The 15,037-nt window shown below is 43.6% G+C and overlaps 1 protein-coding gene across 5 annotated transcripts in view; it reads left to right on the top strand.

Moving 5' to 3' along the window:
- The first annotated feature begins 904 nt into the window (after positions 1-904).
- Positions 905-15,037, top strand: part of GRIK1 (glutamate ionotropic receptor kainate type subunit 1) — a 168,524-nt gene continuing 154,391 nt past the window's right edge. For 2 of the 5 annotated variants that reach the window (XR_009743458.1, XM_061453726.1), the window contains exon 1: positions 905-1,227. Coding sequence is in view for 4 of the 5 variants with exons in the window: in XM_061453726.1 (XP_061309710.1) it covers positions 1,098-1,227 (130 nt within the window). In the remaining variant the exon portion in view is untranslated. The remainder of the gene's footprint in view (positions 1,228-15,037) is intronic. The other 3 variants (XM_061453725.1, XM_061453724.1, XM_061453723.1) reach the window with 2 other exon arrangements.

The following is a 15,037-nucleotide window of genomic DNA, read 5'->3' on the forward strand; positions in this document are numbered from 1 at the left end:
GTGGGAGTCATTTTCCTATTATGTTTTCTTCTTTTTCCACCTCAGCTCAGGATCCATATGTTTACTTTATAGCAAAAGCATTTTGAGTTTCACTGAACCTTTTAAACTGAGATTTTTAAAATAACTTGAGAATGTTAAGTCACCGAGGAAAAACGATAGCGGTCCGCTGGTCAAGCCAAGGACAGGGAGCAGTCTGATCCCTGTGCTCAGTAGTTCCAAATCGGTCTTGAGATCTCACCACGCAAACTTTGTGAACTACTGACCCCAGGTGAGCATCCCTGCTGTCCCCTTGCTGAGCCTCCTGACATATATGGGGAGATGCACTGTAGGGACATACCTCCTGTCCCCCCCGGCTGTAGCGGTCCGGACACACTGCAGAAACACTGCCTCTCCCCCAGCTTATCTACATGGGTGTCCCTCAGCCGCCAGGTATTGTTCACCACAGCCTGATCTCGTGCCTCGTCCCCAGAAGGGAGCTGCACACATACAGGGGCTCCCTGCATCAGCTTCGCCTCTTGTCTGTATTTCAAAGCCCTATACAACCAGGGGGTAAACAAACAGGAGCTGTGGGGCTGATGGCATAGGGGAGGAAAAGCTTCCCCCAGGCCAAGGGGCTCCAACCTTGCGGGCAGAGTCCAAAGCAGGGCGCTCGGCTGGCGGGACCGGGGGCATCGCTGCAGCTCTGCCACTGTCCCCGTCCCTGCCACTGTCCCCGTCCCTGTCTCTGCCCTGCACAGGGCGGATCTGGCCGTGCTGCGGAGCGGTAGGGCGGTATCGTGCGTGAGCGAGTCCGTGTGCGTGTCCCTCCGCGTGCGCGATGCCCCGCCACACCGCCCTTCTCGGTCAGCACCCGGAGCCGCCTCGCCCCGCCCGGGGCCGCCCCGCGGGAGGAGCCGCCCCCTCCCGTCCCTCCCTCCGCTCCTGGCGGCGGCGGGGTTCGAGGGCAGCGACGCAGCGCAGCGCGGTAGCGGCGGGCGCGGAGCCCCCGCGCCATGGGCGGACGGCGCGGAGCGGCGGCGCGCAGACGGCCCCTCCGGGGGTAGCCGCCCGCGCCCCGCACTCGCGGAGCCCGGCATGAACTGAGGCGGGCGCGGAGGATGGCGAGTGCCCACAGCCCGCGGTGGCCCCTGCGCCCGGCCCTGGGCGGCAGCGGCGGGGGGCTCTTCTTCGTGCTGCTCTGCGCCTCGGCCGGCCTGCCCCGGAGCGGCCAGCAAGTGCTGCGGATCGGTGAGTGCCGCCCGCGGGCCCTGCGCACTCCGCTCCGCTCCGCGGACACCACCGGCTCGCGCTGCCGGGACCAGGAACGCCGCAGGGGACTTGCCGCCTCTGGGCTCTTCCTCTCTCTCCTGCCCCGGGCGCTGCGCCGGTGCTGTCTAGTGGCAGCGGGACCCGCGTACCTCCCGCGGGACGCGCGGCTAAGCGCAGCCCGCGGGGACCCGCAGCGCCGGGTCTCGGGCTGCGGGCGACGCCGGCCAGGCTGTCCCCAGCCCGTGGCTTTCCTCGGCGGGGCGTTTGTTCGGGGAGACGGGCGCAGCCCCCCCCGCTTCGCTCCGCTGCCGGGCTCCTCGGGTGCGGCTCCCGAAAGTTTGCCTCGGTGCGCGGTGGCGGGACGCGGGAAGTTGGATGCGGGGATCCCAGCGGAGCGGGTTCGCGGAAGGGTCCAGGGCGAGCATCCCGGGAGCAGCTCCGAAGCTGGTGGGCGAGGAGGGTGTCACCGCACAGGCGCTCCGCGGCCGTGGGTGTAAAGTGCGGCCAAACCCGGTCAGACGTGGCTCCCCGCGTCGCGGGGCCGCAGGAATGGGTCAGTGACCTTAAAATGCGTGCCGAAAAGTGCTGAGGTTCCCGGCGCCGCAGGGGAGAGCGAACGGCTGCAGCCTGAGCAGGGCAGCCTTTTGGGATGGGAGACGTGTTGATCTTCTTTGCCCTCGGCCCCCAGTCCTGAGTGGGGGCAGCTTCGCCAGTGCTGTACGTACGTGTAGCCCCAGAAAACAGGAATTTATTTTTAAGTAGAAAACTCCGCACCATGGAAACGGGGCTCAGTGCACAGGAAGCCTCTCTCCCTACAGTGGGTTTCTTGTGTCAGTCAAGTGAGACGGTGAATACAAAGTATCGAAAGAGTTAGGGGTTAGGAAAAACTGGAAAAGATGTAGGCTGAATCTGTCACAGTTGTTTTCTCTGCCTATCCCTCTCTCGCTTGACGAGCACTGAACATGAAGCAGAAACAGAAGTTCCTGAGCAAAGTAAAAGATTGATCCCTTTTGATCTGGCAAGTGTTAACCCTGCTCAGCTTTCCTCACGAGTCTTCCTTTAAACATCATGTGGAAAGCTCCTCCCAGGGTTAGAGAGCAAGGGACCCGATGGATGAAACATTTAAATAAATGGGGTGCAGTCCCTCAAAGTGCTGAGCAAAGGCAAAGGGAGGGAGGGAGGGAGGGAGTGAGTGGGGAAGAAAAACTGAAGGCGCTGAGCACCTTATGGCCAAAAATCTGTAAGTTCATAACTGTTCAGAATCAGTGTATACTCTTTTCTCATGGGTGAAGTTTGCTGTTTCTTTGCTCACCCCTACAGTGTAACTGTGCCACATTTGAAGCTGAGAGGAATATCTGTGCACGAGCATGGAGCACATAGAACACAGAGCTCTTACAGATGGGTAAATTCAGGGCCAACAAAACTTGTGGAAGAAAGTAAACTGTTCAGATAACTTAGCCACATGGTACAGCAGGATGCTTTCGAAATACACGAGCATCTTCATGGCTGCTAGGCAGCCTTAACTTGCTTAGCTTCAATGGGAATAGTCTCTGAAGGAAAAATGAGCATACCAGGGTGTAAAGGGAAACAAATTTGCTTGAACATAGTCTAAATGCTTAGGTCTGTGCAGGATGAAACCTTGGCTTCACCGCTGGCATCAGCAATGCAGGGACTCAGGCAGAGCTTTAGGGTGTGCACTCCTGATTCTGTCACTTTCCCTGTTTAAGCAAAACGTAACTTGCTTTGCAGCTTCTGTTTGGTCTAGCAAGACTCCCAGGCAGTTGCCCACGTTGCTTTTCCCTAAAATTGTTCTGCGTGGTTTGTAGACTCTCTGCTTCAAGATCTGTGTGTATCTCTATTTTGGATTCACTCCATCAGTGCATGCAGCAATGGTACCTTAGTACTGATTCAGCTCTGTTACTTCCACCACAATATAAAAAATGGTAAGTATGACAAACTGCCCAGCTTTCAGTCACAGCAACCAATACACATCCAGAGCAATGCTGCAGGAGAATAAATGCTCCTTGTCTGTTACATGGCTGTGAATGCATAAAATATTAAGTGTATTCTTATTACCATAGTTATCCTGCCTAAAAGGTAATGATGTTATAAAATATTAATCCTTCACATCTGCTAAAGAGCAGCAAGTTTCTCTGTGGAATCTGTCACTCACAGAGGTGACAAACAGAAGTGATGACAGTAACTCTTCCAACACTTATTGATAACATAAAAAATCATGCCAAAGCATTTCTGACAGTGAGGAAAGTGCTATTAAGCCATCAGATTTTCTTCTTCACATTTTGGTTAATTAAAGAAAGAAAAGCACTGCTGTACAATGGTGCAGCAGTTTGCACCTGAGTAGCTTAATTGCATTTTCCACTGTTAGTGATCTGGATTTCTTTTTTTTTTTTTCTTAATTATTATTTTTCTGGCTTATAATGCAAATAAATGGATTATCTTGTTGATATTTAATTAGTTGAGAAAGGACACACAAGCAATAGGAATTCTAGCTATTTCTCAGCATCTAGCTAATGCTACTAGCCGTCTAAACAAGAAAATGAGGGATTTAAAGATGACGAGTAATTTAACTCATTAAAATAAAACCCATGGATTTTGAAATAAGATATAGTTTTCCATTTCAGGTAGTACAATACTTAAATATTATTGTCTTACTGAGTATTTGTTTCATGCTCATGTTAAAAAGCTGTTCCTTGATATATGAACTAATACCATCTTTATCTATGCATAAACCAGGTAGGCTATATTATATAAGGGCATATTTAAAGTTCATGAACCTAGTATTTTTGATTTAATACCAATGAATTCCTAGTTTTTACACCGTGTCAACCTAAACTTCTTGTCTATCCTGCTTGTACCACTTGTATAAAATAAATTAACTCAAAGAATAGAAGGAAAAATAGAAATAAAGACAAACAGGTGCTGAGTTGCAGAAACAGCTTCCAAAGCACTGAAATCTTAGCAGCAACAAAATCTATTTGTTAATACTGCAGAGCTTTCTCATATCTTACTGTATGTCCTTAAGGCCATTTAAACTTCTTAGTGGGTTATAAGATTATACTTCGTCAATATTACATGGAAATTTATAAATGTTAGTCATTCAAGCTACACTCTGGATTAGAACTAACCAATAGTTGAGAAACTACGCAAGTTATTAACATATCACTGGAGTTAATGAAAAAGAGAACGTGCCAGTTTTCAACAAATACCTGTAGGAAGTTATACTTGGATGAATCTTGGAATTAATCTCTAAAATTAACAGCTCCTGCAAATGAACAAATGAATAATTTTTAGGTTTCATAGAAATTGCTTTAGGTGATGAAATAGATACCCTTGAGTTCATACCAGAAGTAATTTTCAGTAATTTGTGTATTTCTGTAGTTAAATGGAATATTTAAGCACGGGCTCATGCTCTGCACTAATTTATTCCTTACTTAAGCAAAAGTCTCGATGGTGTAGTGAATTGCATTTTCAAAGATGCAGGATTAGCCCCATAGTATTTCTCTCCAACTGAGAAATACAGGGTTCAAACAGACACACGTAAGTCAACCTAACTTACAAATTATTATTTTGTAATGAGTTGAAATCTTCAATATATATTTCAAAATATATGTCTGTATTTCCCAAGCAGGGCTAGAGCTGTGAGGTTTCTTCCTGTGTGACATTGCCATTCCCATACTGTGAGAATGACAAAAAAGACAAAAACCTAATTAATTTCCCAGCAAATTTGCTACTTTTTGTCAACTCTGAGATTTTGTTTGTGAAGCGAATGATATTAATACATATTTGGGCTTCATCAGTGTGACATGGCAAAAACTGTGTTTGGAAAGTGTTTATGAAGGCATATGGCCCTGTCTTCACTTAACATCTTTCATTCAGGCCACAAGTACAACCTCAATACTGCTTTTTCATTACAGTCTTTTTGTATATCCTGGTCAGTAATAAAGATTAAATCCTGCTTCCTCCTAGTATTTTAAACAACTGTCTCTAATCTTCTTTTCTCAGAAGGGCTTGATTTGACCAACAAGACTATAGATTGTACTGCAGTAAAAAAAAATCCTATCCAAGAACTGATTAGTTTTACTCCACAGCTTTGGATCTGCAACCTGCAAGCCCAGTATGTCCTAGTTTTTGGTTGACTTCAGATTTTAGTTTGCAGTAATGACTTTATGATTTGGGGAAAGCTTTACAGTGGGAATGTTATTACCCTTCCCTCTCTTTTTCTTTCTTTTTCTGCTGAAGGTACTATAGTATTACCTAGAAAACAATTAGCTTTCAAATGGTGAATTTGCTTTCACTGAGCAAAATCAAAATTCAAAATTAAAACTGCTTCATTACTCCAAATAATCATCTTTTTCATTTCAGGTAGAGGAATGAGTATTTGATAGGGCTGCTGAAGTTTCTTTCTTTTTTTTTCATATTCCTCTAATAATGCAGAAGGTTCCTTATGTTATCTTTACAGCTTCACCTGTATCAAGACACAAACTAGCAGAAGGATGGCACAGACACTGGGGAATGTGAATCAGTTATATGATCCAGTTAGAAGTGGTCTCTAAGAATCAGTTTTGAGCTTATTTTCTTGAGTCCATCAGGCTCTTTACAGTTACATGTTCTAGTGTTTTTTCCCTTTGGGCTTTCAGACTGCGCCATCAGAAGTTTAAAAGAGGACAACTATAAATTCTGTTAGCATTGAAATTGTTCCCATGTTCTGCCATTGGATCTGCACGTGCAAACTTGGTCTATTTCAAGGAAAATTATGTTTACAGCACATTGATTCTGGCTGGGGTTCAAGACCAGCCATCCTTCCATATTGCTAAGTGGCATGGAGGTCCTGGTGCAATGCTGAGTAGGTGGAAGTGACAGTCAGAGTGCAGAAGTACCTACAAAAATACAGAGCAGGACTTGTTTTGCGTGAGCAAGTATGTGAAACTCCTTGTTCTACCCACATATAAAGGAGTGGCAAAACTTCTCACAGCCATTATGTCCAAGCAACACTTCTGCTAAAAGCATTATCACAGATCCTGAGGCATTGCTTTGGCTCTCAGGTGGAGAAGGGACAGAGTTTGCCCTGAATCCTGTGGTACCTCACTGAGACCTTAAAATCATTGGGATAAAAAAATCAAACAAACCAAAACCTACAAAAACACAATGCTTTTTTTTTTTTTCTTTTGTCTCCCTTTTAAAGATCAAGTATGCTAAAATATAGTAAGAGCCGTTCACTACACTGTAGGTAATACAGGATTTTCAGTTCTATATGTTTTGGACACAATAAGCAGGAAAAGACACTTGTGTATGCAGTGGATCGAAGGTTTGGGGAAAAAGAAATTGCTATTTTAAAGGAACAACTTTAGGTAGCTGTAAGAAAAGAAGAAAAAAGTTTGGAAATAAGAATTTATTGTCGCCCTTGGATGAGCAATGGAGAAGAGTCTTGCCGGAATGTTTATATGGTGCTTGCTGCCACTCACTTCTAGTAAAGATCACCTCCACTTCCCCTCCCAGGGAGATGTGTCATTAATGTCCTTAGCATGCAAGCCAGATCCCCAGGTGAGTAATTAGGCTTGCCTAATCTGCCACTGCTGTTTCTGCAGTTAATGGCAGTCTGTATGTCAGCCCAACGTATCTTAAGTATTACTTAGTTGCTTACTTCTTTAATGTTAAGTGTCTTCTCCTACCCTAGAGCTTTGGCCTTCTTGGTTCATGACAGTGCACATGAAAGCTGGTAGGTTTCTAACTCTGCTTTCCTTCAATGAATAGCAAGTGGCCCGTGCATCTGGGCTTACAGCTATGTCTCTAAACAGGTAAATCAAATGATGCTCCTTCTATTTGCAAGTCTTGCCTTGTTATAGCTTTACCTAGCTATAGTAACACTACTTCTGTATTTTGTAATGCAGCAGAACGATTTAGCAATTAACAGCTACTATGAATTGTGCTGTCTTTAGGGGAAGCTGGATTCTATAGATTGGTTTTATCATGATTCTGCAAGACAGACTGAGAAGAAAAGCTGTTATGTATTCATACATACAGCTGATATTCATACACATAGTTTATATTCTTGGATCATGTAATTAGAAGGCAAATCCATGGAAATTGGTGCTTTGGGGGTCTGCCATGTGATGGAAGGTTATACTGAACTAGTTTCCTTACTGCTTTGTTTCATGTAGTATGAACTTTCATATTTCAACAAGAATTGTAATTAATACTAACAACACTGATATTCTGAAGCAGTAGAGCTCAGAGTACTTCACAAAGCACATCCAGTTAGTTTTATTTTATGACTGGGGAAGCCAAGGCCAGATAACTGAAGTGTTTTGCTGGCAAACTTGTGGCAAAGCTGGGAGTGACTCCAGGTCTCTTGAGTGCCATCACCCCCGACCTCTGCCCACTGCATCACAACTTTGAAATTTCCTTATAGTTTGCAAATTAGGTGAAGATTTGTATTGATCTTTTGGAAATTAGTAGTTTGAAATGCTAAGTGTTGCTGCTACAGAGGCATAGGTGTGTGTAACTAAGCAACTTTTATGTAGGTGTTTTATGTCCTGAATGGCTTGCACATGCTTGGAGCTCAGCCCTGGATGTGCAGTGCAAAGCAGGTAACGCTGGAGATGTTCCCTTATATTAGAGGATTCTTTGAAGACGCAGAGCACGTACCTTCCTCTCCTGATCTGGGTAGTGGCCAGATTTTAGGTGCGATATCTGACCTTAGCCAGAAGCCCTTCAGAGCCAACCAATGTGCATGGCCCTTGAAAGTGCCTTTTCACTGCTCAGATTTCTCTGAGCATCTTTTCAGCATGGTTTGCCATGTCCTCTCCAATCTTTGCATCTGCTCAGCAGGGTGCTGTTCTGCTAAAGATCAAGCATGGTAGGCCTTAGCAAGGGTAATAGAGAAGAATTTCAATTTCCCCCCCCCCTTTTGGCACTCCTACAGACTACTCCGCTATGACACTTATGCCCCTGTAATTATACGTATTTTGAATACAGAAACATTTTGTTATTTGTACCAGTTCTAGAAGGATGTGCACTGTCAAGGTGGTTATATGTTTTCACTAGGCTGTAGCTTCTGGGCAAATGCAGCAACCCCTGTGAATTGGCCTGACTTGTTCTCTTGCATCATGTCTGTTCCAGCATGATGTTTCCCTCTTCCCCAAGGAAGAGTCTAAGCAGTTCAAAAGAGGCTTTCAGATGATATTAGCTATGAGCAGGGATGTAGACTGTACCATCAAAACAGTTGAAGTCTTTATCAAATATTCAGGTGTCCTTACAAAATTCTACAGCCATGCTAGCTAGGAATTAACTCTGGCTTCACAAACTACACGTCTCAGGGCTCAGAGTCCCTTGCTTTCACTGTGTCAGTCTCAAGCCTGATGAAGGTATGGAGAAATGAAAATTAGATGCACCGAGATGTAAATATCCAGAGGGGAAAAGAAACCCCAACACAATAAATACAACTTTTGCTTTCACAAAAATCACCTTTTCTCTGCTTTCAAGAAAAGATACAAGAGAATCCAAAATCATTTTGATGTTCCTTCCTGCTGTGCAAACGGCTTTCTCCTAAATGTCTTGAGGGCCCTGTGCCAACCCAGTCATTTTTATAAAGGCTGTGAATAGGAAGTTCAGGCCTGATGGAATGTGGAAAGTATTTTATGTGAAATAGTTACTTCATTTTTGAGGAATTGCAAATTAATCATGATTTCTCTGGAATGGTCCCAAGAGATTAATCTCAAGACATCAAGTCCATATCAAGCTTAAAGGCTCCCTATCAGTAATCAGAGAGGAGGCCAGGTAGCTGCAGCAACAGAATGACATATGTAAAACACTGTTTGATTATGTCAGTATCACAGAGAAAGCTGTTTAAAAGTTACGTCAGGTTTTTTAGCTGTATTACACTTTTTCAGAGACTGTTAGTCACTGTCAGATTGGCCAGTGAGTCAAAATGCATGATGAATAACTTCAGCAATCTTATGTGGTATAGTAAGAAGCTGTTGAGAACTATTGAAAGAACTAATAGTGAGCCACTTAAGAATTCTTCCCTACAGTTTGGAACAAAATAAAATTTAAATTTCTGATTAAAATATATTCATGCTTTGGTTTTGAATTATTTTATTCATCTTTGGATTCAGAAAGAGTATAGGAAGTTATTTAAAAATCAAACATCATCTTTGTTAGCCTGTTTGAATGAGAGATGAATGAGTAAATATCTTGCACAGGGTGCAGGAAGGACATGGAGTCACTGCTGTACTGTTTTCCCTTATGGCTGCTCAGATGCATTTTGTACGATAGACTGTGCTCATGCTAAACAAAATGGCTTTGTTAATACAATGCTGTATCCCAGATTTATTTGCCTATACTTTAAAATATTAAAAGCAAAAGACTATATCAAAAGAGTGCAGTAGATGAGGCAGAAATCCTGAAGAATAATGTATGCACTTGGGTAAGAAAAGATGGGATTTTTAAGTTGCTCAGTCAGCACCAGTTTCATATTTCCCATCTTCTGGGGTTTCACTTTTTAAATCTTATGTTTATATAAAAAGCTTTTGGTATAATTCTATATCATTGTGTAAAAACCAATCAGAAATGCAGGAATGTTCCTCTCCTGCCATACAGGCATGGCAAGGATCACTAGTGCAATGCAAGATGGAGACCTGTGCCACCCATCAGCAGTAGATGTGGCTGTTCTTCCGGTGCACCTGGCCCTAGAGAAGAATGAGACACTTCTGTTGGTCTTTTTCCAGAGGTATTTGGTGGTGGAAAGCTGTCTGGCAGCACAGCAAAGGGGCAGTGCATGCTCCTGGCTTGTACAGATGCAGGAACAAATCCAGGCAAGGGGCAAGCTTGTTTCTGCAGCTCTGGGCAGCACATGCATCGTGCAAAGGGGTATGGCAGGTACTTCTCTGGCTATTCATATGAAGCTGTCAGTGACTGCATTCATAGCACCAGACCATCAAATTTTAATACTCTTTGCCTACCCTAATGACACAAAGTAGAAATACACAGGTTCCTGCTTCTCCATTTGGAAATCGTTTGGCAAAGGTCCCCCTGAGGACACACAGCCCTCTTGTCTGTAACACAGGTTCCCTAAGCCCAGTGTCAGGGATCTGGGCAGAGAGGGAGCTCGCTGCAGAGAATGGCTTAGTATCCCTTGCATGGGTTTACTTTGAAAAGAGACCGCTTGGATTTTGACTGTGCTAACATTCAGTGGGGGTGACTTGCTGGTCTGTTACGTGCCGCTAAGCTGTTGCAGTGGTGGTGTCGGGATGACTTCAGCACTCACCTGCAGATTGCTGCTGCACACAAAGCCTCACGGAGCTGAGTGGATGCCATCAAATGTAAAGTTCTATGTGCACTTGGCTGTAGGTTTCATCTATGGTTATAAGCCAAATGTTAATGCAGCTCAATGCATTGAGTGGATTTCTTCTCTGCACAGGAACCTTTAAGGTTCCCAGTCTTGCCTCCTCTGTTTCTGCTTCCCTTTTCTCTGAGAATGGAGGTGCTCAGCTCATCCAGCCACATGCTGTGGCACGCAATTCAGTCCTCCCACCAAGGCCACTTTCAGAATTTTGAAGTAAAAATGATGTCTCTCTTCTTGCTATCTCTGATCCAACAAGTTATACACAAAAAGCTTTTTATTCTTCCGAAGCTGTTTCCTTTCAGCTATGCCAAACCACCCCAGAAATGTATCAGTGGGGCACTCCAGCCAAAGTCTAATGTGAGATGATGTTTTCCAGCTGTAACTATCTTGAAAATTTTCATTTCACGACCAAATTGTTTACTTATCTGCTAGAAACATATGTTAAGAGAAGTTAAGGCTCTGTTGCCCAAGGTGCATTTTAATACAGGGGAAGAACTGCTTCAGATATTTCACATTACATCTTCTAGCTCTATCTGGTGCTGTAAATTATAAAGCTGCTCCACTGAACTGAATGAAGATTAAATTTTTGAACACTGTTTTCTGAAGAATGCAGATTTTTCTCTTTGAAATGAAGAATCTGTCGTGCATCAGTGTGGCTCACTGCATACCTTGCTGCCCGAGCCTTTTTTTTTTCTGTTAGGGTACCAGGCTGTTCCCTGGGGACCATGTCCTGTCATTGATCCATGTACTGACATTAAAAAGCATCTGCAGCTGGACTGAGTGTGGGATGTGCCCTGAACAGCAAGTGGTGGGGGAAACCATAATTCTGCTGTCATCTTGAAATCAGAACTGTCCAATGAAGAAAAGCTATCAAGAAACATTTATCTTCTTATCTAAAGGGTAGATTTACATTAAATACACACTCACTGTGAGGGTGGTGAGACACTGTCACAGGTTGTCCAGAGAAGCTGGGGCTCCCCCATCCCTGGCAGTGTTCAAGGCCATATTGGACGGGGCTTGGAGCAACCTGCTGTAGTGGAAGGTGTCCCTGCCCATAACAGGGGGGCTGGAAGTAAATGATCTTTAAGGTCCTTTCCAACCCAAACCATTCTATGATTCTATGATCTGTGTAGACCTTCTCTTGTGGGTGCCCAGTGTATGTATGATACACAGATGTGTTTAAAAAAAAAACCCGATTGTTTGCAGCATCCAAGTGAAATACTTATGCACTGCTGTTTTACTCAGATCCATGCTGCTATCAGGCTGAATTCCTGGCTTCCAGCCTTCTTCTCTTCACTCTCTCAGTGTGTGGAGATCTCATCTGTGTTTGTTTCCTTCTGTGCCTAACACAGGCCCCTGGGAGGAAGCTGTGTGGGTGCTTCTTTAAAGCAACATAGTACCGAGAGGATTGAGTTTTGCAAACAGTTCTGTGCCTCTCTATAAAAGGATGAATTTAGTCCTGTTTCCTCTTATGAACTGTATTCATGTATGTACATAAAAGCCAGACACTACAGCTGCCCTGAATGCTGCTTGCTCAAAATTGCAACACAACTCTCTGGTGCAGACAATTCATGGGGCCAGAGGATGTTAACCAGTGTGGGAAGAGCACCAGTGTCAAGGTTCTCCATGGCATCCTCTCTGTGTCATCCTCATCAGCTTCACAGGGGAGAACAAACGGGGAGACTTGGTATCATGGCACCTCATTTCCTTCCCACGTGGCAGCAATGCTCCCTGTCTTCTGAGAGCAGCACATGGAGGAGCAGCAGCATGTCCTTTACATTGGAGTGGTGGCAAACATGCCTGAGACTCCTGCAGACAACATTTTTCTGGGTGAGTAGATCAAGTTCACGTCTGCTTTGTCAAATTCTCCATCAGCAGAGACAGTTGAGGTGCACGGCATACATGTCAACCTTTTCAGCAGTGCTGGCGTTAGCACAGAATCAGAGGAGAAAGAAAGTATTTTTTGCTAATTAGATGGCTATATGCTTTATGTCTTCTGATTCTTTGCTTTTAAATGGGAATGCTTCTGTGTGTAAGCAGATTACTTCTGTGTTAATCAGAGTGTTTCATAGCCTATTGTATATAGGCAGAAGTTAGTCCTGTTTTCCATGATGTATTGGAATACTTTGCACTGCAAGATAATGAGAAAGGCTGATGAGGGAAAAGAGAATGGCCCTTTATAAATTCAGAATAATTAATATGACAGCTACTGTTTTAAGATGGCTTATGTACTAAGTTATTTCTACAAGTCCATAAGTGAAAAAGTGAAGAGATCACACCTTTTCTTCCTTTTCACAAAGGTAGTTTCAGGAAGCCATTGTATGAAACTTTGTCCTGAGTATTTCTCTGGGTGCTAAGTTATTCTCATGCATTGTCAATAAAAAAAGTGAATCTTGTTTCCAAGCAGCTGTAATTATCCTTAGTAATTTCCCTCTGTCCTGTGAGAAGCTTCATCAGAGTCAGACTTGATCTGTTTTCTGTATATTTTTTTAGAAGTATCATGTGCAAGAAAACAAAAACTGTAGCAATAATGCTTATGACTTTCTGAAACTGCACCAAGAAACAAACACAAAACACTGCCCATCAGTGAAGGGAAAGGTGTCCGAAACAGTCTTGGGAGCACCGGAGGTGAGGAGGAGGTGCTCCAGGTGCCTAAGCAGGGATCCTCTGCAGCCTCTGGAGAGACCATGGTGGAGCAGACATCCACAGTGCACCTGTGAAGGACCACAGGCCAGGGCAAGTGGAAATGCCCTGAAGAAACTGTGGCCCAAGGGGAGCCTGTACTAGAGAAGGTTTATACTTGCAGTCCATGGGGAGGAGCCATGCTGGAGAAGGGCAAAAGTGTGAGGAGGAAGGAGTGGCAGAGAGGAGCTGCTATGGACTGACCACAACTCCCCTTGTAATGCTTAGGGTTGTAGGAGGTAAAGAAGTTGGAACGAAGGTGTGAAGTTGAGCCTAGGGTAAGGGGGAAAGGTGGTGTTTTAATTTGTTTCTCACTATCCCGATCTACTTTCATTGGCAATAAATTAAACTAATTTTCCCCAAGTTGAGCCTGTTTTTCCCATGACAGTAATTGTTATGTGATCTCACTGTCTTGTCTTTACCTCGACCCAGGAGCTTTTCAATCTTAGATTTTACCTCTGTCCTGTTAAGAGGGGGAGTGAGAGAGCATCTGGGTGGGTGTCTGGCAGCCAGTCAAGGTCAACTCACCAACTAGGAAGTTGAAAAATTAAAAAAGGATTATGTCCAGGGCTCATCTTTAACACCTTCTGGTAAGAATAGTGTGAAGCTGCTTCTTTCCAATGGCTTTTAACCGCTGTTGTAAAGGCTGGCATTTCTTAGGTGGGAGACTGAGCACTTCAGTGATACCAGCTGACTATGCATTTGCACAGTAAGAAACTGGATTTTAAAATACTTTAATTAACTAAGCTTAGAAGGTGCAGAACAAAATTTGATGGGGAGCTTTAATTAATGCTAGAATTCCTGGCTTTTGTATTTGCAACTCAGCTGTTTGCAATACCAAGAACATATTATATTACGAATCTTAGAATAGTGTAATGATTCATGTTATAAGAAGTAATATGTAACAGTGAATGTAAATTTATGTTAGTAAGCTCTCTTCATTGATTATTTGATCCATAATTCTAAACGCACAGGAGAAATCTGAATGAAATGTAGTTACTGCTCGTGCCAAATTGTCAGGTTTTATATCTTGTCATCACAGCTGAATTAAGTCATATTGGAGAATTAACAAGAATCAAAGAAGTTTTTAAAAGGAATATTCAACGTATTTAGTTTCACATTTTAGAATTTTAATACACACAATTTGTTCCTTCATTACTCCTCTAAGTTAAACCAGAGACAGGTGGGGTAGAAAGAGATGATGGTCAGCCAGACTTCTGATTTAACCTCTTGAAAGCAAGTCTTGTAATTAAAATGTTGATTCCTAGTAAGTAAAGTAGGTATTAATAAGCTCCTTGGGCATGTATTATATTTAAAATCACTTCCTACTTTTGGCAGGGATGAAGGAAGCAGGCACAGACTTTTTCAAAGATTAAACACTCAGTCCTTCTTCCATAGTAGTCAGTTTGTTATGAACCTATGGACAACCGTTTGATTGACATGAGCTTCAAACTGCTCATATTTAGCAGATTTAAGTGCAAAACTTCTTTGAAAACCAAGTCTTTACTCTTATCTGTAAGTTCTTATAGAAAATCTGTGATAAAATGGGTACAAAATAATATCTTCTGATTCTCTGACCTTTGTTTTAAGTGACAGACCATTTTTTCTCAGAAAAAAAGACCCAAAGGCTACTTTAGCTCTGCCTCTCCCAGAGTCAATGGAACTACGGCAGTTTATAGTAATGAGGTTCTGGCAAGTGTATTATTCTGACAGAAGAGAACAGTTGGGCAATTTACTGCAGCT

The sequence above is a fragment of the Pezoporus flaviventris genome, unplaced genomic scaffold (assembly GCF_033815535.1).
Source record: "Pezoporus flaviventris isolate CSIRO_AGI_PZ_B2104156 unplaced genomic scaffold, CSIRO_AGI_Pfla_v1 ptg000015l, whole genome shotgun sequence".
NCBI classification, from domain to species: domain Eukaryota; kingdom Metazoa; phylum Chordata; class Aves; order Psittaciformes; family Psittacidae; genus Pezoporus; species Pezoporus flaviventris.